The sequence below is a fragment of the Pipra filicauda genome, unplaced genomic scaffold (genome assembly GCF_003945595.2).
Source record: "Pipra filicauda isolate LSUMZ 115617 unplaced genomic scaffold, ASM394559v2 scaffold342_size772408_pilon, whole genome shotgun sequence".
Lineage (NCBI taxonomy): Eukaryota > Metazoa > Chordata > Aves > Passeriformes > Pipridae > Pipra > Pipra filicauda.
Genome location: NW_024104468.1, coordinates 414,977 through 432,376, shown reverse-complemented (window position 1 = coordinate 432,376; position 17,400 = coordinate 414,977). Strand labels below are relative to the sequence as shown.

At 39.9% G+C, this 17,400-nt stretch overlaps 1 protein-coding gene across 1 annotated transcript; it reads left to right on the top strand.

The window, feature by feature from the left end:
• Positions 1-1,178: 1,178 nt before the first annotated feature.
• QPCT (glutaminyl-peptide cyclotransferase) lies at positions 1,179-16,398 on the top strand. The gene is made up of 7 exons (XM_027729761.2): positions 1,179-1,594; positions 5,462-5,608; positions 7,976-8,257; positions 10,716-10,889; positions 11,723-11,822; positions 12,285-12,401; positions 14,469-16,398. Exons 1-7 carry the CDS (start codon positions 1,214-1,216, stop codon positions 14,612-14,614), a joined length of 1,347 nt encoding a protein of 448 aa, XP_027585562.2. The 5' UTR covers positions 1,179-1,213; the 3' UTR covers positions 14,615-16,398.
• The last annotated feature ends 1,002 nt before the right edge of the window (positions 16,399-17,400 follow it).

Here is a 17,400-nt window from a genome sequence, read left to right as displayed (position 1 = left end):
CTGTCATCTTGGTAGTTGGATTTAGACTAATTTCCTGTGACTTGATCTCTGCTGACATGCCAGAGCTTTTGCAAAAAATCTGTAAACTGTGCTGATTTTTCTTGGTAATCAAATGACTGCCCATTTCTCCCTATTAACCAGTGACTTGGCTTTGCATTTAGAACAATTTCCTAACGAAGCAATGAGTGGATTTTTGTGACTGAAAAGAAAGAAAAAGGCACCGATTTAACTTAACTCTTCGTTTTCCCATATATGAAAAATTTGGATACAGCCACATTCTGAGTATCAGCTAGAAGGATGCTGATCCTGCAGTAAAGCAGGATCACCACCAGCGACGTTATCTGTATGCTGGGCAGCAGATCCTTCAGCTTTTCTAGGAAATCTGTGAAAACTGGGTCAACAATCTGCAAATCACAAATTGGCCTATTTCTCTAATATTACCCTTGTAGACACTCTGAATACTTGCAAAGCTGTAGTTTCCAGGATTTGACTTTCCAGTATTAGGCTGGAGAGCAGCAATATGATTACTCCTGCTCCCTCCCTCTTTCCTTTCTTTCATCTTTTTTTTTTTTTCTCTTGTTTTGGCATTGAGCCTGAGCTTTAAGAAACATGTAAAAACTGGAGACTTTAAAAGGAGTATCTTTGATGCAGAATAGTTAGATGTTTTCTGCGACATCGTAGAGCAAGAACGGTGATGTCAAATGACATAAAGAAGGGATCACGAGCTCAGAAACTTGTATCTTTGGTTTAATAATTTTAATTGGTCTACTGCAAAATACCACCTCACCACAGATTTTGCTTCATTGGTAGTTGATAGTATAATTACAGAATTTAAAATGCCTGAAGAATGGATTTTTATTCTAGCAAGTATTGTTGGTTTAGGCCTAAAAAGGATATTAAGAAGAGCTTATAAACTAATAAATTAAACCCCTTTGCAGTTCTGTAGGTCTTTGCCCTGTCAGACCCTTCACGAATATCCGTTCCGAGCTGGCCATCAGCCATGAGCGCTGATCCCGGCCCGTTCCCAGCAGGAGCCCGAGCGGAGCAGCAGAGCCCTCCCTCATTCCAGCGCCCGCAGCTCCCACCGGTGCCCGAACGCGATGAGATCACGCGGGGCCCCCGACCCCCAGCCCATCCCAGAGCCGCCCCTCGGAACACAAAACCAGCTTTCAGGGGAAAGCCGCAGGCTCCGGCTTTTCCCACAGTGGGAATCATGAGTCCCTGCGCGCCGCCCCTCACAGCGCGGCGGGAGGAGGGGAGCGGGCCCGTGGCACTGCTGACGTGCTGCCGGGGACGGGGCTCATTTCGGAGGGCACACGGGCTGGGAGAGGCTGGCAGGGCTGCGGCTCCATCAGCCACAGCCGCTCCTGCAGCAGCAGCCTCCTCCCTCCCTCCGTCCGTCCCTCCTCCGCCTCCACCTCCGCCGGCACAGCGCCGGCTCTACCCTTTCCACCCTCGGGACTCGGAGAGGCGGAGGGAAGGGATGGCGGGGGTCTCGGGGGGCGCTCCCCGGCTGCCCGGGGCGCTGTGCCTCGCCGCCTGCCTGCACCTGGCGCTCGGGAGGGACGCCGGAGCACAGTGGACCCTGGAGAAGGTGGGTCGCGTTTGCGTTTCCCGGGCGCTTCTTGCCTCGCTTGGTGGAGGTGGGGAGCACCTTCCCGGCGGGCAGGGGTCAGCGGCTGGGCGGGGGTACAGCCTCATGCCCTCCTGCCCTAGGCGCCAACATGAATTCGGGTTGGGGGTCGCCCTTGGCGCGGGAGCCAAGGGGCCGGCCCGCAGGTGAGGGTGGGTGACACGGCTTTCCTCGTACCCCGAGCTTGGTGACTGCAGAGAACAAGCCGCCTTCACACGTTTGACGTCTCGGTGAGACCGGGCAGCGAGAGCGATATGCTTTGTCAGAGGCAGTTTGTGACATTAAGGGAAGCCCAAAGACGACAAGACGGATCAAAATCTGAAATCATATTCCATATAACATTCTATTGTACTCCAATTTTCATTGTGATTATAGTGAGTCAGAGGTTAGTGTCTTAGTTTAAGAATAGCTCCTCCAGCAGTGATGCACATGTATCTAGGAAAAACAAGTAGGAATGGTACGGAGATCCACTACAAAATTGTTTTGAAAGGATATAATACTCTAATATGTTGCAGACCCATATTATATTGTTTCTAATTCATGGTATGTGAACCAGTGAAAAAAGCACTCTCAAGGTTTAATTAAACAGTAGTAAGCCTTAAACCACAGATTTCTCTGTGTAACAACTCAATGGTCCATTATGAAACACTAACATAGTTTCTTTGTGAAGAACTAAACCACATGAAACATAGGAGAGCATACAACCACAAATCACATTCGATTAAAAGTTTCAGGAATTTCCAAACAGAAAATGTATGTCTAGGGCCCATCCCCAGGTGTTTATAGAAGAGCTGAACTCAAAGTTCAGTCAGAAGCAACTGAACTCCACTAATCTAGTGCACCATTCTCTTCACCAATAGATCAGAGTCCAGGACAAACTGGCAAAATGAAGCTTCCCTCATACTTTTCCACTCACTTCCCCTTAGTCATTCCCTTTCTCCTTGATTTTGTTCACTCCCCATTCAAGTTAGTGTTGGGTTGTTTGTTTATGAGATACTTTGTCTTTCTGTTCTGTTAATTATATCTTATTATATATACATGTATAGCTCATGTATTGACTACATATCTGTAACATAATACATCTCTATTATGCATAATACATGTATATGTACATATATATGTAAGAATATGTGAGGCTAATTCTTTAGTCATACTAGTCAATGAACACGAACGTAGCCCCAGTGCTCCTTTTCTCAGCCCCCTTGAGTCCCACCAATTCACTCTTTAGTTCATTCCACTCCCACTAGTCGTCACTCTACTCCCCAGTGCTGTCAGTAGTACCATCTAACCGCAGAACCATTGCATCTGATCGCCTCTGCCTGTGCACACACTAAGCAAGAACCACTTCCTCTTTCTCATCAACTTGTTGTCCCTTGACAACTTTAGTTCTTTATCTCTGAAGGAATGTGAGCCAGAAGTTCAAAATCCTACGGGTGAGCATGGGCTACTTGTAGAACTTGAAGTCTTGCAGTTTTATGCAGCTTAGTACAACAGGTTTAGTGACAACCCTGTCATAAATACATTGTTCTGCCTCCCTGTTGTGGCAACATTGTAAAGAATGAGTCACCTACAGATCTTATTTTGCTTATTTCATAACCACTTTTGCAATTACTTTCACTTCCCAAATTTGAAGGTATCTCCCTTATTAGAAATGGAATTTGATTCCTCCCTCCTGAAGTATTTTCATGCATTTGTACTTTAAAAATTTCTTTGCAGAGTGATTCAATTACCCCAATTACCAGGCATGCTCTACAGTTGGAAGCAAGATGATTCCTCATTCTAATTGAACCCTTCACTTGTTCAACTGCAGACATATTTTCTGAACTTCCTTAAATTGTCCTCCTACACTCTTCTGAAGTACATAGCTTTAGCTTTTCTCTCTCCCCTTATACCCTGCTCCTCCTAAACAGAATAACTCCCTGACAACATCATCTCTTGTCTGTGCCTCTTCTACACTGGTCTAAATCCACTGTATTAAACTTCTAGTCTTTCAAGAGACAGTTTTACAACTTCCACAGTACAATTTCCGAACTTTTAAAAGTTCTTCCTTATATCAGACAAAATGCAATTTTTATTTTACCCATGTCTAAATTTCCTAGCATTAAGAATATTGACTGCACATCCTAAAATTTGGTGTCCTTACAGTCTTAAAATTCAGCTTTAAATGCTGTATTAAAATTGGCACAGTAAGATTTGGTGTCTTTGCATCATCCCTCTGCTTAATTTCACTAAACTTAAATGGAATTAGAGGAAAGGTCTACATGTAGATAAACAACTAGGAAACAAGAGAAAGGCAGAATTAAATCTTTACAGTAAAGTCGAGAAAACACTTGTGCTTGTACCTGCTCTGCTCAGTACACACACAAATGAAGTAGAAAAGAAGTCAAATAGCGAGATAAACCCCATTTTTAACAATATTCATCATTCAGGGTAATAAAATAACAAGTCATTATACCTGACTGTCAAGGTGAGTATACTTTCTTGCCAGGTCATGAGTTTTAGTTGGTATTTCAGACACGTGTGAAATGACGCACGAGTGAGTGGAAAAGGAGAGGGAATGATTATTTTTTGCTAACACATGCAGTGATGGCATTAGACTACAGATATCTATGAAAATGTCAGTTTGAGGCAGCAACACCCCAAAAGCAAGTCAGCTGTTAAACAGTTTGAAGAAAGGAAAAGAGTAAAATAGAAAATACCATTATCCTACAGTTTAGACTATGGTGTGCTCATGTTCCAGTTTCTCTCCCCTTACTCATCTCAAAAAGGATGAGGTAGACAGGGTACACTGAAGGATAGCAAGTGTGATCAATCCTTTAAGGCAGTTCTGATAAAGAACAAATAAACAGAGCAGGATTTTTCATTAGGAGAAAGACAGGAGTAGAGGGAAGACCCTATGATATAAATAAGGAATGGATATGATAGTGCCTGAAACAGGAATCTATAAAAACAGGAGTGGTTCAGGAAGTTCCTGAGGAGACAACTGCTAGAGGTCAGATAGGTTCAAACCAGGTGTCCAAAGGGGCATTTGAGATATCCTTGGGGATCCCATCTGGCATTCACCTACCACTCCAGAACAGCACGGGCTGTTGACATGTAAGACATGCACTTGGGAGCCCCATGAGGATGCCTCCAGCACTCCAGGTCACCTGAAGTAGCCCTGAAGTTCTGTGCTTGGGCAACAGAAAGGCAGTCCTGTGGGAGATAGCTAACATGCTAATGGTTGTCACAGGAGACAAGCCATCAGTTCTGAGGTTAACCCATGTGTCACCAAGCTGACATACAGCCCCAAATGTGCCACGCCTTGCTGTGTAGTCACACTCATACCACTGCTGTGGGCAGAGGCCACAATGACACAGCTTCACTCTCTCTGAGAATGAGCTACCTTATGCATTTCTTTGCAGTACTGCACCTCATAACATACACACAGCATAAAGCTAAGCATTATTACCACTAGAAACAAAGCTTCTGGTGTTTGTCTCAATAGAAACTTCAGCTGAAGGTGGCATGGTTGCAGACATGACTGTATGTATGTAGAATTAAGATATTAGGAAACAGAGAACCCATTCATGGGTTGAGGTTTTACAGCTAGCTAGTATGTAGAACTTACTCACATATTTTTGATATTAGTATATTTTGCCTGGTAATAAAAGATACAGAGCAAATAATTTCAGAGTGATAACTTTTTAAAATTACTTTTTGTTGTGAGTAAATCAAACTAGCACAATATATCATATTTACTGTAATTTTGAAGAAAACTATGATTAAAGAGGTAATAGTAATAGTTATAGCAGTTATAGCAGTCTTCCTTTTCTCTGCCTTCTACAGTATTCTCACCAACCAAGAATTTTAGGTTCTGATGCTATTCAAAAAGTTGTGGCAAACACAGATATTTCTGAAATGTGGCAGAACGATTTGCGCCCTATCCTGATAGAAAGATACCCAGGATCACCGGGAAATTATTTCGTACGACAGGTAAGACAACACTTCCTGAAAACCTCTAAGAACATCTATTATTTATATTCTGGTAATGCCTTTGGTGACCACTAAAGGGACAATCACATTCCTTTCATTCAGTAGGATGAACTCTATCATTGTTCAAGTCTAGACTGCATAGAGCCTACATGACACAGCTTGCACTTTAGCTGACATTATTTCCCAGGGCTGCATAGCATGACAAAAAATTTTACTTTTTTTTTTTTTTTTTAATTAAAAAGTTTGCCTCAGGTTTGGTATCCAAAGTACAACACAACCATTGCCCTTTCCCTCACATGAGCAAGTTTTGGTCACTGGTTCAAATCCTCTGAGACCATGCATGAGGATAAAATACATACACACACACACACACACACACACCTTTTTCCAGAGGGGTCCTGTGCTGTTACAGTCCTCTGAAGTGTTCCTTCAGATGGATGTATCAACAACAAAAGGGATCAGAGGGGCCCAAACGGGCAGGCAGATGAAATGGCCAGCACAACAAAGTGCAGCATTGGTCCACATACCATGCTCACTCCACTGGCCCAAGCACAGCCGTGTGCTAATGCTGGGCTAACATGCCCAGATTGCAGCTGACCCCAAGCCAGTAAAGGCTCCAGCACACTGTCTTTGAGCCACAAGGAGTTGCCACACAATTGGGCTGCTGCCCGGTCAGCACCTCTGCTCTGTGCTCACAGCATGGGCATCTTCAGGACAGTGTACCATGCTGGCTCTGGATTGCATTAACTAAGCAGGAGACAAACAATAGTACAGCTGAGTTTGCTAGAAGACATTCACAACATCTCACTAGCCTTCATCCACCCTTTACGCAGTGACTCAACAGCTCTAAGACAGCTCTAACTACCATAAATTTATTTGCCACTCTGCAATTGGTAGACTGCAAAAATGCAGCCTTTTTATGTTTTGTGTGTGTGTGTGTGAGGGCACATATCTCTATAGATTTAGTTTCGTGGTTTCTTTAGTGATACTCTGGAAGGCAGCCAAATCAAAAGGGGAAAAGGAAGAAAAACAAAAAAATAGCTGAGCCTGGGCTAGAAAACCACGAATCACATTCAAAATAGAATCATCCTGTTAGAAGGTAACAGCATGTATTAAATTAGACCCCCATCAAAGGAAAAAAAGAAGAGTCTCCCATTGTCGAAGCACAGTGGAGTTTGAAATGGATGACACTTCTTTGTTGAGACACAGAAAAAGCATCAGACTCCTTCAGGGGAAAAGGCTAGTGCCAACCATGGCTGCTGCACACTGGAAACTCCATCCACGCTTATATATTCCCGTTAATCCATAACAGACATCCTTTGCTCTGCCTACTGATAGCTGATAGACCATACAATGCCATAAAAGCTTTCAGTGGGTGACCACAAACAAAATGGAAGTTTGTTCTAGCACTAAAACACACAGCAATATTCCCACTGAGTTCACTAAGAGCAGAACAAGTCTTCAAAGTTTATTTTCCCCTTAGAGGCTTTTCCTAATGTTTACTTAAAGAAAGAGGAATCTGCCTTGAAGAAGCACTCTAGGGACCCATAAAAATAAGTTGCTCAACAGAGAAACAGAGATGTCCCTCTTAATAAGAGTTAGCCAGAACTCTGCATGAAGTACAACTGGGGTTGTTAGAGGTATTGTCTTTAGTAGGAAGATAACTAAAATAAATTATCTCTTTTACAGATTTACTGTCTTCTTATCTTTACATGAGCTACACTTAGAGGGTTTGATTTTTAAAATGTTGTTCTGAAATGTTTAATTCTTTCTTTAATTTAAAGGAATCATCTCTTATAGCCTTTTAAACAACTTCGGTCACTTGAAAGGCAGATTGCTCATAGAAGCTAAAAAACCCCCACCACCTCACATCAACCAACCAAACCAAAGAGCATTTTATTATTATTATGCCGTGGCATCTCTGTGTGGTAATTGTCAAAATAGCCACACCAAGGTCTCTGCAGCCAATTCTGAGTTTTAAGGGCACAAATGAGTTTAGATTTTAAGAGGTAAACATTAAATCTGCTCTAGTTACACATGAAAAAAACACTGGCCTGGAAACTTCAGAGATCAAGATCTTAATGTGTCATATTAATGGGCCATAATTCAAAACACCTTCAGGCTCCGAAGACAGGAGTCAAAAGGGAGAAATGAAAAGCAAATGAGCTAGTCAAAGGCTAAGGTAGCAAAGCTGTCACTTATTTTATATAGTGACATTACATTTTTTGCTATAAAATTTATCCTTTAAAAATATCATGAACTTACAGAAGTAAGCTTAAGGGTCACTATTAATTAGGTAATGACAACTTGTCTGCAACATCTTTCTGAAGCAAGCAATATTGATCTGATTATTTTTTATAATTGCAGCATATCAAGCACCGTCTTCAAAGATTAAAGGCTGGTTGGGAAATTGAAGAAGATACATTTCAGAGATACACACCATATGGATATCAAACATTTTCGAATATTATCAGCACTCTTGACCCCTCTGCAAAACGCCATCTAGTACTTGCTTGCCACTACGACTCAAAATTCTTTGGACAACAATGGCAGGAGAGAGTGTTTGTAGGAGCAACTGATTCAGCCGTGCCCTGTGCTATGATATTGGAGTTGGCACGTGCTCTGGATAACAAGCTTCAGTTAATCAAGGTAGTGTACTTGTTTCTTTTGCATTTGCTTTTGCAACAGCAATAGGACTTAGGGCACTTCCACATTCTTTCCGCGGCCTGCATGCCTGGTTCTCCAATTGTTGTGCCTGTGATAAAACTCCCATTGACTTCAAGAAGAACAGAGATCTGTACATATAATAAACATATACTATATAAAAATAACAAATTTTACATCAATAATACATGCTTCATAGACTTGCTACTTTCAAGCTAAAACGCACAGAACCCTACTCAGAAGGTCCTATTGTATCCAATAACATCTAGGGTCACTGACAAAGTTTTGTTGCATTCCAAATCTTGCATTTTTAAAATTTCTCAGTTGTATTCTGCTTTGGGACACAGATGAACTAATTGCTGTGCAGGAGAGTGACACTTATGTCCCTCCATCCCATAAGGATTTTAAGCTTTTCTTCCTGTATCACAATTTGAATAGTTTATTTATAAAACAAGTATAACGTTATCAGTCTGTTGTTACCTATGCTATGAAAATCTGCTTCAAAGTGCTGCAATTGCTAGGCATAAAAATCTGTTGAGCCCACAAACTCTAAAAGCTTGTAGGATTACAAATCTGTAGGATTACAGATTCAGGAGTGCCACCTACTGGTTCAGTATTCACTATTTACAAAAAATAATTTTCATACACTTACAGATTTTTCACAGGAAAAGGTCTCTCACATGTGAGGAACCCTTTACAGAGTGTCAGGAATACACTCAGCTCAGGTATTACAATTACTTGTCAACGATAGTTTCCAGAAACTGATTTGATGCCTTCTGACATGCAAATATGTAAGAATGAGAAGATTAGGAATATGCCAATATTTTTAATCACAAAACAAAACACTCCTGTAATACATATGCTTTCATTTGGAAGCTTCATTTAGAATAAATTTGCCTGATGCTTATTTATAGAACAACTTGCACACTGACTTTCAAGACTGGCATTTTTCACTAGTAATGCATCACGTTACAATAAAAATTGTTTTATGTATTTCATGTAAGATGACAGCATTTGACAAAAGGGCAATTAATTACTTTGCACAGGCTACCATTTGTGCAGTCTGTTAAAAATATACTTTAGGATCCATCTGCTTAATACATTAGCTATGACCTTTTTGCTCTACTCATGGTAGCACAACAGACTTTGTTATGTTTTCATCTACATCTATTTATACTTTGATTTGAAGCTGTGATTTTTAGTTTGATGTTTCTCCAGTTATATACAGTAAGTTTAATATTAATAGGCAAAGACATCTCTCTATGTTATTAAAATGTGTTAAACAGCAATAATAACACAAATACTACTTTCTAAAACTCAAATGGCATCAATAAAGTTTCCTCCAGAACGTAATGCAAAATGACTGCTGTCGAAAGACCTCTGTCCTGTGCAAAGGACAAAGGGCAGCAAACCACTGCCAGTAATCAATATATCACTGTAAGCATAATCAATATAATCTTGCCTGTGTGAGCGACATTTTAGAGAAGTTTTCCACTACTGTTTATATTGGATCAGCTCCAGCCAGCTGGGAGTTGTAGCCCATACAGGACATGACTGCTGCCAGTGACTCCACCTTTTTAACCACATCATGCAATTTCACTTGAAGTAGTGTTAATTCAGAGGGGTTAAAATATTTATAGCAACTGCGAAGACTACAGTTCCCAAAACTGTTCATTTAGTGGAACCTGACTGGGTTTAGCCATGTTGTAGATTAGTAGGAAATGCTTACAGTTCAAACAAGGCTTCATACAGTAGACAGAGAGAGAAGGGGACATGGGAAAGAAATTTCACAGAGATATCTCTTTTGTGACCTTAAATACATTTATCATATATATCCTCAGTTTTTAGTGCTGTGATATTTTCGGTTGTTGAAATAGAAGGGCATATCTACTCCACTCTCTCTGCTTTGGTTTTAGGGTAAAGTTGCCTCAGTGATTACAAGTTCCCCTGAAAAAAAAGAAATAGTCATTCTTTTCATGAATGAAAAATGGCTCTGTCCCTCAAAGAACCACCAACTCCACAAATACATAATTCTCCTCCACTGATGCACAGCTGTAGCAATTATATTAATCCTCGTGGCACAATCAAGTAATAATATCAGCCTCCATCCGGTGTTGTTACTGACATGTCTCCTCCTTATTTGAGATACTGTTTCTGCGACCTAGTTTTGCAGACCTGTCTCAACACTCGGCTCATGTCTGCTAAAGTCAGAAATGAAACTTTTAACCAGAACCAAAATGATACGAGACTGCAGAATCTGTCACCATGCTACATAAATTGCTACCATTATTACACCATAATGTGTTTAACAGCCAAAGGAAGGTTTGCATCAGGGACCTTGAAAATATACCCTTACTGTTGCTTATGTTGCTTATATGGCTACAGTGTTTGTCCTTTATTTAATGTTCTGGCCAATTATTTTACTTCTAACTTCCTCCAACAGACCAGCTCAACTTCAAGACCAGACCTTTCACTTCAGCTCATTTTTTTTGATGGTGAAGAAGCCTTTGTCCGGTGGTCCCCTTCCGATTCCCTCTATGGATCTAAACACTTAGCTCAAAAAATGGTATCTACTCCACATCCACCTGGTTCAACTACAAACCAGCTGCAGGGCATAGTAAGTGGCTTTCACCTCCATAATGAATAATAGTAAATTGCATTTTTTAAAATATTTAATTTGTAGGTAATTGGCCAAATTCCCAAGAAACCATGAACTCCCCAAAGTTAAAGGAAGAAGCAGGCTTATGAGATATGATAAAATACAGAGTTGGCAAGAGCTGTTCAGATGAATCTGCTTAGACCTGCCCATGAAAGTATAAGGAGCAGTCATAGAAAAATCAAAATACACAAATGTATTAGAACATAAACTAGGATACCCACCTTCTTCAGGAAAGATTATTCAAAGTGATAAGGAAAGAACACATAGTATTGGCCTACGAACAAATCTCCCCTAGCTCAGTACTAAGTTACAGCAATCTCTGTTTCCCTTTGATTCCTACTAACGTTCTGGTTGTCTGTTCCCTTCTACATTCCCTACTCACTGCTGAGGCACTTCTGTCACTGCTTCTTGTGACTCATAAAATGGCTTTCCCTTGACAGACCTTGTTGTTCTTAGGGGAAGAAGCAATTTCCTCTTCTTTCTCCCCACCTACCATAGTTTTTCTTTTAAAGGGATATAACACACAAACTGCAAACAAAGCAAGGCAGCCTGCTTCAGCTGGAGGAACAGAGAAATAGCCTACTTTTCCCCTCCTTAGAAAGACAGCAAAATGTGCCAGTTTGGAATAATGTTCTGCTAATAAATTCTTCTCAGGCACCATGGTAGAAAAGCCAGACGTTTAGCCAGAGCTAGCAAAGACCTGGTCATGACCTATACAGGAACTAAGAAGCTCATTGCTGTTGGTGGTGTTGTAGTAAAGAGTTCTATATTAAAGATTCTTTCTTCTGTAGGACCTGCTTGTACTACTGGATTTAATTGGTGCACCAAACCCAGTCTTTCCCAATTATTTTCCAAACACTACTCGATGGTTTCAGAGGCTTCAAGCAATTGGTAAGCAGAGGGATATGGGCTTTGGATGAATCTCAAAATGTAGTGTGTAGTTTCTAAGTGTATTAAGTCCTGGAAATCAGATTTTTAGATAAATTTTCTGGTTTACAGTAATAATATATACTAATGTAAACATTAAATTTAATTTATCTTAAACCTATATGAAGATTTAGATATTTAATTAATAAAACAACTGAGGAAGACTCGCAGACACTTGGAAGCCACAAAACAGAGTCCATTGCTGATTGTCACTCTGTGACTCTTGGGAACTGCTTCACTTCTGTGTTTTAGTATTCACGTCTGTAAAATGATGGTAATAGCACCAGTCTTGAGATCTTTTAAGTACTAAACAAACGCAAAAGACAGTCACCAACTCCTTTTTCTTCTTTGATGGAAAAAGCTTCATTGTGAGAGGAAAAACAATTCAAATATGCTAACATGCCTCACTGTCCTTATGCATTACAGAGCAAAAGCTACACAACATGAATCTGTTGAAGAATCACCTTGTTGAAGGACAGTATTTCCACAGTACTTTACATCGAGGCTTGGTTGAAGATGACCACATTCCATTTTTATTAAGAGGTACCAGAGGTTCTTGTATTTTAAAGTATATGTTCGGCAAGAAACGCATCAATTTACTGAATGAGCAAGTGCATATGATCCTGTTTTTCAAGCTTATTTGCCCCAACTTGAGGCTTCTGAATCCAACTTTACAACTTTGAAAAACATACCCCAAAAAAAGCAGCAATAAAACACACCCATCATAACTTTGCGGGAACACAGCTTCAATAGTATGGAGAGAATGGAAATTTCTGTCAGCAGCAGTGTCCTACAAAGATAAGTGACCCTGATCCAGCGGGATATCACTACATACCACACTAGTCAGCTAGTTACTATTCTAGGAGCAGTGAAACACTTAAGGTTATGTCTCTAAAAACTACAAAAATTTTTAAAGATCTGTTGTCAAAGTTACAATAACGTCACTAGTTTAAAGAGTGTTTAAAGACTTAAGACTCCTGCAAAACTTCACATTTTCAAATTAGATATCCTCGTTCCCTAAAAAGAATGGAGATTTCATAGCTGTCACCTTGAGGATGGGAAAAGTGCAGACAGTAGTCCACAGACATACCAAAGGACACACTATGCCTGAAATCCCTTCTGGAATTAGGCAGATACCTGAAACTGTAATCCCCAATCTAAGCATCTTCTTCTGGCAGACACCTGGGTCTAGCTCTGTGTTCATTCTTTTCCTTTGGGATTTGATCAAAGAAAGGGAAAGCAACTGTCATACTGCTTCTCACTTGTCAAGCTACAGGTCAATAATTAAAGCACTTGTCCAAGTTTGAAATGTGTATTTCATGTCCCTCTTAGTTTAAGCACTCAGCAAAGCATCTTAAAAACGAAGGTGGGGCAAATAAGGGTAGTAGATTAGTGAAACTCTTCTGATTGAAGCTTTCTACTGTACAGCAAGGATTGCAAGAGTCATATTGCTAGAGAAGGGTTGACCAGAAAGGAATGCGACACAAGTTCAGTGAAGAGGGTGTCTCCCTAGGAAAGGAGGGAGGTATCTTCATATCCAGCCCCTAATTTTACCATTGCTTATGCTCTGTTAACTACTGAATAACATAAAATGTGCACACAGCTCTGGAAGCAGGCACAAGGGCAGCCACACCTCTCCACTTCTAAGTGAGTGCTCTCTTCACTGAGTTGTGCTTACTGTCTGCTCCTCAATGGCTCTCCAACTCCACAAATCTTTCATTTTTCACATCAAGACAGAGTCCAGGTCCAACAGATCCAACACAGCCATCCTATGTGTGTCCAGGGATATAAAAAATCCTACATGGGAGAAGCTGATAGGGGAAAACAATGACTACACCTTATCTTTTCTAATAACACAACACCCAGTGAGGAAAATGGATTCCTTAAGGGTACACAGTTGAAAAATTAGAGGAAAAGCAGTAAAACAGGAAAAAGGCTGGAGAAAAAAAGTGTTCCTCTCCCAAAAGTGATCAGGAAGCAGAAGTCTGATTTAATTCCTCTTTTATCTGCAGTATTCCTCTTTTAAGCTGCAGTATGTATAGGTGGCTTGATGCATATATATATATATATATATATATATAATATATATATAAAGTATACAGTGGTATAATCCTTTCAAGTGGAAGTTCCTTATCTGAAGATAACAGTGGTTCTATTTTACAGAGCAAAAATAAGAGACCCTACTTTACCATTTATGGAGAGAACTAAAAAAAATGCTTCTAAAATGCTCAATCATTTGTCATGGTAATCAGTTTTCAGTTTGAGGAGCTGCAGTCGTTTCTCTGCCCTTCTGTGGCTCCTAAACATTCTACAATGAAAGGAATCTCAAACAAAAACCCCAACAAGTAACTACAGGTGCCTTAAAAATAAAAGGAGGCAAAAGTACTCGAAGGAAAGGAAGGTGACAGTTTTAGGGAACACACAATTTAATGACAGGATGCAGTCACAAGCTTCAAAATAAGACAAGATAAAAGGAAGCTGCAGTGACACACCCTATAAAGCAAGTTTATTAAGTAGTTACCTGACTCTGTTGCTAAATGGCGACATATCATTTGGCTTAACAGAACTTCTCCAATATTTCTTCTCCAAATTTCACTTTTCTTTTTATAGGAGTTCCAGTCCTACATCTGATTCCATCCCCTTTTCCTGCAGTATGGCATACCATGGAGGACACAGAAGAAAACCTTGACAAAACCACTATCGACAATCTCAACAAAATCCTACAAGTGTTTGTACTGGAATATCTCAACCTGTGATAGACAAAACATCAACAAATTGTACTCCATTTTAAATACTGTTTGCCCACCTTCACATTTGCTATTTAATTGAACTGGAGAGCAGTAAAGCAAAGCAAAATAAGATAGCTCTTGCTAGACTGATTATTGATTCAGCTGTTCCTGGCCCAATGTTCCATGTAGCCAAATAAGAGAGCATTAAATAAGAACTAGTTCAGCCTGGAAAGAATTTGATCTTTCCATGTCTTCCCTCTGAATAAAAAATAACCCAGAATTTCTTCCAGATTGTTATCATGTTTTTTGTCACATATTATGATCCCAGGAAGGGATGCCTGCCAACTTAAGTGTTGGATAGTTTTTACAAGGCATGACCAACTTTTGCGATGTTCAGCAATGGAAATGTATGCCACATTATCAAAAGATGCTCTAAAACAGACTTCTATTTTGGGTTGAACTAAATCACCTCATCCTGAAATGGGATGTGATTTTTTAAGTCTCTCTGCTCCCTCTCCTCCTTCCCCTACGAAGAGGGCTACAAGGGCTCTGCAGACAGCAGGCCACCAGTAAACAGAGCAATACCCAAATTGTTTTTTTGAGGGAGAATGGTGGTGAGGAGTGATGGTAACAGGAAGGTATGGGGGGGTTTCCATTGTGCTTTGACTGCAACACAGGAGATATAAAGAGATCAGGTGGTGTGTGTGGGAACAATGCCTCAGCACACACCATTCAATCACATGAGAATCATTCATTTGACCCAAAAAAACCCCAAACCCCCACCCACCTGCCATTTTTAATACAAACCACAACAGAAATAATCATACTAGGCAAATGATCACTTTAGAAACAATCATTTTATCTAAATACCATTTTAAAGGCAAAGTGCTATCAAAAATAAAATTACTTAGAAGCAAAACGGTAGTTTAGGCACCAAAAAGATACTCACCAATTTAGCAACCCTGTGTTTTTACATCCCTTAGTGGAATTATTCAAAAAATTTAGTGTAACACTAGCAAAAAGAAAGCCTGTAATGAAATCAATGGAAGCCAGAAGAACAGTATTCAGAAGCTACTCACAGAATTATGGTTTCCACTGGTGAGAAAAAGATAAGAGCATTTGAAGAAAAAAATAAAAATATCAAGCTGGTGGAAGATGAAGTGAGAGAAAACAAGTCAGTATTTTACTCCTCTGAACTTCTTCCCTTAGGAAGTTCTATCCTGAGCAAAGAGACTTAAAAAGGAGATAAGCCATGGGGACTTACGTCAGGATGTCAGATTTGGCCTGTATTTTACCATTTTCCTAAAGCAAAGATTTCTGAGCCTAAGACAACATTTAAATCCATATTTTAAAGTTGTAACAGAAATATACATTTACGGCAATGAAAATTTGTAAAATTTTAGTATTAGTGATAGCCTGAAAATTAAATTCCATCAGATTTTGGTTGCTCAAGACGGAACAAACGCATTTTATGTTTTCCCATCACTTTAACATTTGTGAGAAATGTTTGTTTTGCATGCAAGTTCTGAAACAGAATACAATGAAAATTCTAAAAAGCTGGACAGATGTGTTTATTTTCAGGTATTACTGTACATCTGTGTAAATATATCAAAGCTATCTGAACTCCTTGCAATCATATTCTCCTCTACTGCAGCCCATGAGAAAATAGTTTAACAAACAAAATTAAATCTTCTAAAGTTTGAATACTCTGAGCGGTATAAGGCACCCTCTTCACCCTCCTACATGGTGAAAAAAGGTAAGAGAATGGCTATATACAGCAATATTAAACATGAGTTTGTGTGGCTGATTTATTCTGGTGAACTTTTGTGGTACTTTATACTTTACAGGGCCTCTGAAAAATGCAGTACACATTTGCAGTGTGCACTGCTGCTCTGCTTCTTCAGGAATTTGAAAGTTACCTTAAAATAGGCTTCATTATGAAATGCTGGATCAGAGGGTTGTTATAACTGGGAAAAGCTATTTTTTTAAAAAATCTCTATTAAGACTGAGTTGAAACCGTAACTTAACCTTGTAGTACACCAAATTTACTCAGTTCAAAGAAATGAGACACAGTTTGGTGAAATATGAATCAATGTTTCTCAAAATGTGAAGAAAACATGAAAAAGCTTCCTTTTCCCCCCACCCTCCACCTTGGGTTTTGGGGTTGGTTCTTTTTGGTACAGGAAAAGAGAGGCATCTCCTAACTGGATGTTTAAAGAGGGGAGGGTCATCATCTTAATAATTTATATGTTCTGTCATTCATTTAAAAAATAATTGTTGGAAGGAAAATTTATATCAGCCCAGTAACCATGTGAATCCAAGAATCTAAACTCGCAAAAGCACAAGAACCTGAAGTAGCCAGTAAAGCAAAGACATGGTGCAAGGTGGGTTCTCATGGTTACTAAGGCAGGGAAGAACAAGCAGGCAGGAGAAAGTCAAAGCCATTTGATAAAATGCCCAGAAAACAAAAAATACAAGTGAAAAGACCAGGACTGGTATCTCTTCTACTCTCAGTTTCAACACTGAATATGACCAAGTATCCAGATCCATAGGGTCTGGACAAGCACAGGACAGATAATCAATTCAGAATTCAGACAGAGGCTTTATATTGAAGAACCTATCCCCGCATAGTTTCTGTCTCTGTTGGATGGTGGCAGCAGGGGACAGAAATCAAAAGAGCGACTTCAACTAATCTAATGAGCAGAATTGCTGCACAGGTTCTCTCCTTGAATAGGATTTGTCACATCTCAGTCAAGGGGAGGGGAATAAAAATCATCAGTCTACCATCCACAAGACACTGCACTGGCTTTGTC

What these genes read in the sequence shown, in the direction of transcription:
- QPCT (XM_027729761.2), top strand. Translation starts at nt 1,214, where the DNA reads ATGAGTCCCTGCGCGCCGCCCCTCACAGCGCGGCGGGAGGAGGGGAGC. An exon ending in CACAGTGGACCCTGGAGAAG is followed by an intron (nt 1,595 to 5,461) that starts GTGGGTCGCGTT and finishes TGCCTTCTACAG; the next exon opens with TATTCTCACCAACCAAGAAT. An exon ending in CATTCCATTTTTATTAAGAG is followed by an intron (nt 12,402 to 14,468) that starts GTACCAGAGGTT and finishes TTCTTTTTATAG; the next exon opens with GAGTTCCAGTCCTACATCTG.